Source organism: Gekko japonicus, unplaced genomic scaffold (assembly GCF_001447785.1).
Source record: "Gekko japonicus isolate JY-2015 unplaced genomic scaffold, Gekko_japonicus_V1.1 scaffold272, whole genome shotgun sequence".
Classification (NCBI taxonomy): domain Eukaryota; kingdom Metazoa; phylum Chordata; class Lepidosauria; order Squamata; family Gekkonidae; genus Gekko; species Gekko japonicus.
In genome coordinates, this window is record NW_015161413.1 from 889890 (window position 1) to 897703 (window position 7814).

At 39.6% G+C, this 7814-nt stretch overlaps 1 protein-coding gene across 1 annotated transcript in view; it reads right to left on the bottom strand.

The window, feature by feature from the left end:
* Positions 1-555: 555 nt before the first annotated feature.
* Positions 556-7814, bottom strand: part of PDCD6IP (programmed cell death 6 interacting protein) — a 29652-nt gene continuing 22393 nt past the window's right edge. The window contains exons 13-18 of the mRNA XM_015427252.1: positions 7630-7809; positions 7232-7366; positions 4213-4307; positions 3501-3636; positions 2916-3094; positions 556-1431 (exon numbers count right to left, since the gene is read on the bottom strand). Of these exons, the coding sequence (XP_015282738.1) occupies positions 1257-1431; positions 2916-3094; positions 3501-3636; positions 4213-4307; positions 7232-7366; positions 7630-7809 (900 nt within the window). The 3' untranslated portion in view covers positions 556-1256. The remainder of the gene's footprint in view (positions 1432-2915; positions 3095-3500; positions 3637-4212; positions 4308-7231; positions 7367-7629; positions 7810-7814) is intronic.

The window sequence follows — 7814 nt, forward strand, 5'->3', positions numbered from 1 at the left end:
AATCTTGCACTTATTTGCATGATCTAAAGATGAAGCTGCATTTAGAGTACTTTTCAACCTGAGTGAGTTTGGCTTTTTGTCAATCACATTTCCCAGTTGTCAAGCAAGAATTTCATCAAAAGAATGACTACACTAGAGACACAGGACAACCATTCTGGGCTTAGTTACATGGGACTGGTGAGTTCTATCAAAGGCAGCAGCTTAATTCCAGTCTCTCAACTGCAGGAAGATCTGCACTCATGCTACTCCAGACCAACTAAACTCAAGTGTATGTTGAATGAATATTAGCTTATCACTCTTGTATCCCATTCTTTCCTCCAGAGTGTTTGAGGTATGATTCTCCGTACATGTGCACCTATGCGCATACACCCACATCCAGAAACAGGACTGAGATACTGCAAGACACTACTAAACTTGTAATAGTTCAAATGGATGGGGGGGTGGGGAGAATTACACAAGTTTCAACTATTTTACCTGCCAACCAAGGGCACATAAACAGGAATCCATCCCTGATGAGTGCTTTGAAATTCAAAAGCTAGTCTCATGAAAGGTTCAATAAAAATATCTTTTATTTTGTGTGTCTCATTTTAGGATAACATCACAACATCTTGATTTATGGAATTGCTTTTATATAACAGGAACTGAGTACAACTAACCTCGACTTGCAGCAGAAGCTTCAGCTTCAACAACCAGCGCTGATGAGTGCCTTCAAACTTCAGAAGCATACAACACTGGTCATATCATCGAGTGTTAAAGATTTTAAACCATTCCTATGCAATTTTATTTTGCACTTTATGATTTACAATGCCTTGATTAGACAAAAATAGCATATTGGTAAACTAAACTCAAATCCAAGATACAAACCAACATAATATAGAAGAAACTCTTTTTTAGTTTTGTAGCATAGATCACACCCCAGTGCTTTTAACATTGCTGTGAAATACTCCAGTTGCTATTTATAGCAAATAATGATTTCTGTGAAGAACATTTTGGTCTAATTTAAAGAGCAGCTTATGTACCAATGAACTTTGCTGTAATACAAGTTTGTCCATAAATTACAGCAGCTTGTAAATCCCTCAAAAGGTGTAACACAGTCAGAATCCAACTGCAAGCGCAACTTTTTGAGTATATAGCCAGAGAGAGAAGTTACAGACTGTCTTCAATAGAGTAAGGTACACTAACTGGAACAAAAAGATTTAGTATGCTTATTGCAAGATTCTCTTAGCTATAACAGGCAGTACATCTGTGCAGATATGTTATTGCTGTGGGTAAGGGTATCCAGGTTGTTGTGGGTAAGGGTATCCAGGTTGCTGAGGTCCAGGGTATGGTGCTTGTCCAGGATTTTGGTATACAGGTGAAGGTGTATACGGCACATTGTATTGGCCATACATATAAGGATTGTATCCCATCGGTAAAGGCATCTGGCAATACCTGTAAAAACAAGGGCCACAAATGGCAGAATGTATCTATTAACACACTGCTTTATAACTATGACAGCAGAACACATGGGTATCCAAAGCTAGCATAACCCAAAGTGGACACCTCTAGTATAAACACTTTAATTCATAAATGCTTTGCTGAAGGTGGTAGCAACATTCACACACCACTGTTAACCAGGAACTCTTTAAAAAGGTGAGAAGTATAATGTCAGTGTTATAAAATATTTTGGGATTGCAATCCATTTTTAAACAGGTTCCATAGTTACAAATTTCAATTATCTAATAATAAGTCTCCTCCCTTACTTGCAGGTAGTCATAGGATTAAACAGACCTTTTTCATGCATCCTTCTCACTACCTGGTAGCTGCAAATGTTTTAGCCTGCACAGTAAAGCAGTTCTGGCTTTGTGATGTCTTTGGGTTTTTTAAAAAAGGAGAAGAATATGGCAGGTGGAAGCAACAGAGTAACAGCAATGCTTCCTTTTTTCACTCCGGTATCTTTTAGTTTTTTTAAAAAAAGGAAAAATATTATACAACTGCTGTAAAAAGGAGAAGAATATGGCAGCTGGAAGCAACCTTTTTTCACTCCGGTATCTTTTAGTTTAAAAAAAAAGGAAAAATATTATACAACTGCTGCCACCAATAGGTAGCGTTAGGGGCTTCTCAGGCCTTTTGGCATCCCCCTCAATTTCAGCTCAGCTCTCATCAGGATAAAGAATTGGTAGTTATTTCTGTTTGTCCTGGACTATCAAAAAACATGCACGCATTTTATGATGCTGCTTCTTGGTGGCAGACACAGAAATACTGTATTTTGTATGCCTCATCCAAAAAAATCTCTACCTATGAAAGTACTTAATTTAAGTTAGCAAAATTGTATGTAGAGCCATAATGCAAAGTGAAAGGCCGCTCCATCTACAATCCTACAATCCTGACAGCTACAAAGAAGCTGCAGATTCTTTTTGCCATCAGAAGAATTTAAAACGCCAATGATCTAAGTGAAGCACTTTTAGATTTCAGCTGAGTTTGAGACGTTTAATTTTGCTGTTTAATTCCTTCCGCCAAATCAATGGGATTATAAAATGGTTTAGCGTGGTCTAGGTTGAGCCCTAAGAACAACAAGCCAACATTAGAATTGCGTCAAATCCACAGTTGTCCAAACTTCCAAATGTCACTTCTAGTCACTATTCTTCAAAATACTATCATTTTAAAGCTAAAATACCAAGGTTTCATTTTTAATAGAACTTGAGCACACCAATGGAAGCGAAAGTGGTCTGTATCCTATCACACTGCAGAGTACTCCTTCCACAGAAAATCTTTTCTGCCAAAGCAGGGCTCTGGACTTAACTAAGAAAATATTTTAACTGTTTTTATTTCTTACTGCATCTTAAACTTGGTACAACTATTCCTTAACCATCCAGAGCTCTTCCCTGAAATTCTAGCAGTGCCAAGATACCACTTAAATATTCTTGCAGGCTTACCCGGGGTACCCTGGGTAAGTGGGATATGGCGGTCCCTGAGCCTGCGAATGTGCTGTGCTGGTTGCAGAACTAGCTGGAACAGCCATTGTCCCGGAGGCAGCTGGTGGGGGAGCTGAGACTGTATTTGCTGTCGAAATCACTGGTGGCGGAGGACGTGCTGGTGGCTGTGGCTTACTAGACTACATAAGAAGATGAAAGTTAGAGAAACTCTAGGACAGAAGCACACGCTGTTTTATATTTGTGACATTTTATTTATTTATTTGGTTGGTTTTCGCATTATTAGCCCACCCATCCCATAAACGGGGTCAAGGTGGGTCACAACAGTTTGATAAATACAATAAAATGTAAAACACATTAAAACACATAAGTAGCTTTGCTCTGAAAAAAAAATAACGAAAGGAATACCGAGTGCAAACAGAAGTATAGCGGTCAAGCTGCAAACAGTGCTATTAGTAGCCACTACAGAACAGCTTCTGTCTCATTGAAAAGGAACTCAGGCTATATTCCAACACCTTAAGACACAAGGCTAGCTTTGTTAACTTGGGCTACGATCAATCACAGTGTTACATTGTTATCTTTACTTACCACCATGGTTCTGGGGGCCGGGGTCGGAGCAGACGATGCAGGCGGTTTGTTTCCTCCAGCAGGACCCGTTTGATAGGCAGGCACAGAAGGAAAAGAAGGGGCACTGGGCTCTCTAGCAATACTTTGCTGCAAATCTCTTTAAAAAATTAAAATATTTCCCATAAAATCTGAAGAACATGTACTTACTCAAAATACTTTTGTTTAATATAGACAATATCTTGATGCTCATTCTTTATATCTATCATAGAGCCCATGTAACAGGGAAAGCTAAAATTTATTAATGGGGTCATATTAGGTGTCTCCTTAGATTACTGTACTTCAGACCTCAAACACTGGTTTGAATTCATATCTATGGGGGAAATGTGTTAATTTCCCTCCAGCTTCTGCCCAAGATGTGTGAAATAAGAATGCTTAAATATCCCTACACCTAAATTGGGCCTAATTGGGCCCAATGAGAGAGATCATTTCATTTCTTATATATCTTACCATTTGGGATCAACAAGGCAACCATCCTACCTTAGACAGTATTCTACAGTTCTATACATAGTAGGCAAGAGCTTTTATCAATTAAACATAGAAGTGTCTTTCTGCTAATTTTTCTACAGAAACTGGCAAGCACTCTTGACTAGATTGCACTGTTCCTTCAAAAAGCAGTTAAATCAAGCCAAAACGCAAATTTTATTAAGTATATTTGAAAGTACAGGAAGCTTACTTCAGAAGTTCATCTCTTTCTGTTTTTCGTGCAAAGACAATGTCACTGCATTTGTTTTGGAACTTCAGAAGGATTTCAGTCAGCTCATTGTAGAACTAGGAAGTAAACATCTATCTATGAAACATTTTGTTGTTTTGAATGTTGACATTTAAAATGCTTTTCATGGAAAAACTGATTGCAACGAAGTATTTCACACTTCACGGTAGTTTTTGACACTAAAAATGGAAATAGTGTTTTCTGAAACTGAATGCCATGGATATGAGGCTACATATTGCAAGCCCATGATGCATTTACCTAAGTATACATTTTGACACAAGTACTCCTAAGAAAGCAGCATGGGATTTGAGAGGCCAAGCGCATTATTTAAGACATTCTGGGTTCCCATCTCCAATCATGCAAATACAGCCCAAACTGAAGAGCACCAAAGCAATGACAATCTGGGTTTTCCATGACCATTCTAGAACAAAACAGGCCACAGGAATGTAGCTCAGTCCAAGATATTTTATATGTAGCAAAATATTAATCCACTTTTGGTAATTACTGTGATATGAAATATGGCGAGTTCTCATTTCTTCACTTTGTTACATTCTGGTTGACTGGAACCTAAATAAGATCTACTGTGACTCATATTCAGCATGCTTAGATTCAAAATTGCTGTTTTTGTTGTTGTTCAGTCGAACAGTCGAGTCTGACTCTTCACGTCCCCATAGACCACATCACGCCAGACCCTCCTGTCTTCTGTCATGCTCCGGAGTTTGCTTAATTTCATGTTCATTGCCTCGATAACACTGTCTAACAATTTCATCCTTTGCCGTCCCCGTCTTCTTTGACCTTCGATCTTTCCCAGCATCAGGGTCTTCTCCAGTGAGTGCTCCCTTCTCATTTGGTGGCCAAAGTATTTGAGCTTCAGTTTCATTATCTGGCCTTCCAGGGAACAGTCAGGGTTGATTTCTTTTAGGATTGACTGATTTGATCTTCTTGCAGTCCAAGGGACTCTCAAGAGTCTCCTCCAGCACCATAGTTCAAAAGAATCTATTCTTCGGCACTCGGCCTTCCTTACAGTCCAACTCTCGCAGCCATACATGACTACTGGGAATACCATTGCTTGGACCATGCGTATTTTTGTTGGCAGGGTGATGTCTCTACTTTTTATCATGCTGTTTAGGTTCACCATCGCTTTCCTCCCAAGGAGCAGGCGTCTTTTAATTTCATGGCTGCAGTCACAGTCTGCGGTGATTTGATGACTAGGGAGCCATGTACCTGATGTTATCTGCAGGTCGTCTTGAACGCATGCCGCATGATGGAGTGAGCTCCCGTCTCTAGTTCCAGCTCCTGCCCACCTAGCAGTTTGAAAGCAAGAAATTGCAAGAAGATAAATAGGTACCACTTCAGTGGGAAGGTAACAGCGTTCCATGCGCCTTGGTGTTTAATCATGCCGGCCACATGACCACAGAAACATCTTCGGACAGTGCTGGCTCTTCGGCTTTGAAACGGAGATGAGCACCGCAACCCTAGAGTCGGATTCGACTGGCTTTCGCGCAAGGGAACCTTTACCTTTACTCTGCATATAAATTACATAAGCAAGGGGACAATATACATCTTTGTCGTACTCCTTTTCCTATGCTAAACCAATCAGTTGTTCCATATCCTGTTCTAACTGTCGCTTCTTGACCCTTATACAGGTTTCTCAAGAGACATGTGAGGTGGTCTGGTACTCCATCTCTTTAAGGACTTGCCATAGTTTGTTGTGATCCACTTGTAGAGTCTTTAGCATGACCTTGCTAGCGTGTGAAATGAGTGCAATTGTGCGATAGTTTGAACATTCCTTGGCATTGCCCTTCTTTGGGATTGGAATGTATAATGACCATTTCCAATCCTGTGGCCACTGTTGTGTTTTCCAAATTTGCTGACAAATTGAGTGCAGCACTTTAACAGCATCATCTTTTAAGACTTTGAATAGCTCAGCTGGGATACCATCACCTCCACTAGCTTTGTTGTTAGTAATGCTTTCTAAGGCCCATTTAACTTCACATTCCAGGATGTCTGGCTCGAGGTCAGTGATTACACCATCGTGGTTGTCAAGGACATTGAGGTCCTTCTTGTATAGTTCTTCTGTGTATTCTTGCAATCTTTTCCTAATCTCTTCTGCTTCTGTTAGGTCCCGACCGTTTTTGTCCTTTATCATGGCCAGCTTTGCATGGAACGATCCCTTGATTTCTCCAATTTTCTTGAAGAGATCTCTATTCCTTCCCATTCTATTGTTTTCCTCTATTACTTTGCACTGTTCATTCAGGAAAGCCTCCTTATCTCTCCTTGCTGTTGCTACTAAACAAATGGCTTGTTCTCTTGCAAACTGCCTTGGGAATCCCATGTTAGAATGGGGGGAAACCCTTTTAATATATGCTGCTTTCAACCTGACCTTGGTAATTCAAATTCTTTCAACTGGCATCCTGAAAGCAAACTGTCTATAAAGGTACCTTGCACAAACTGAATGGCATGCAGGATGCCTTTCTGTAGATATCTAACATGCTGATGAGATACACACACAAATCCTCCATCAATCCACATTCTCCTTTTCTATCTGGTTTACCAGGTTTTTTTTAAATGAAGCTAGAAGCCTAGGTTTTCAACAGTTCTAAACAGTCGGCACCACCTGGAAAAATCCTGTTTCTTAAAATCTCAAAGCTGGCTATACCCTTCACTTTTATTATTTGTTTTTCATTATCAACATTTAAAAAACTGCAACAACACTAATGTGGCCATTTCAAACCCAGTATCACTGACAATGCTTCTGCAATATCACCACTTCTACAGTTTCCAAATGTGAAATTTAAAATTTGCGTTCCTTCCACGTAGGGTACACAAATGCAGGCAAGCAGCTCCTGCCTCCCCCTTACCAATAAGCGGTATTCCAGAGTACTGGAAGTTTGTTCTTTGAGTAAGAAACAGCAAATACAGAATAAAGCCATGGAATTGCTGGTCCTTACTGCATATACATACTGTATCATACTACTCATACCTTTGTTCCTTCTTTCAGGTTGGCAACAAGTTCCACAAAGTTGTCATTGGCTACAGCTAAGTTCTTTAAAACTTCTTCCCTTAAATTCGATTCATTATTTGATTGCTTCATCTTAGAAAATTCTTGATGCGAATTCTGTTAAGAGGAAAAGCGAGTTAAATGGATGCATTTTCCCTCAAGTGCACAATCGTTCTTTCCTAGCATAAAAGAAATATGAATTGCATGCTATTCAGCTTGTACAAGAATGCTCTGCATTTAAATTATAAATGCAAGTGTTTGGCAATTCTCTGTATCAAGGTGAAAACATATAATCGATGGCATGGCTTTGAAACCAATGAAACATGCAGCTATTATGCCATGGTTGACCTTGGAATGTTATTACAACGTATACTAGATACCTGAATGCTGTTGAGAAGTTCCTCCTGCTTTTTCAGAGACTCCTGTACCTTATGGGTGAGACTGCCATACAGACGATCTAATTCAGTCACAGAAACAGCTTCTTCATTTACAGCACCATCCTGTGCAAGTGCTGTTAGGAATTTACTTGTCATATCAAAGTTCACCGATTTCAGATCATTCTCAA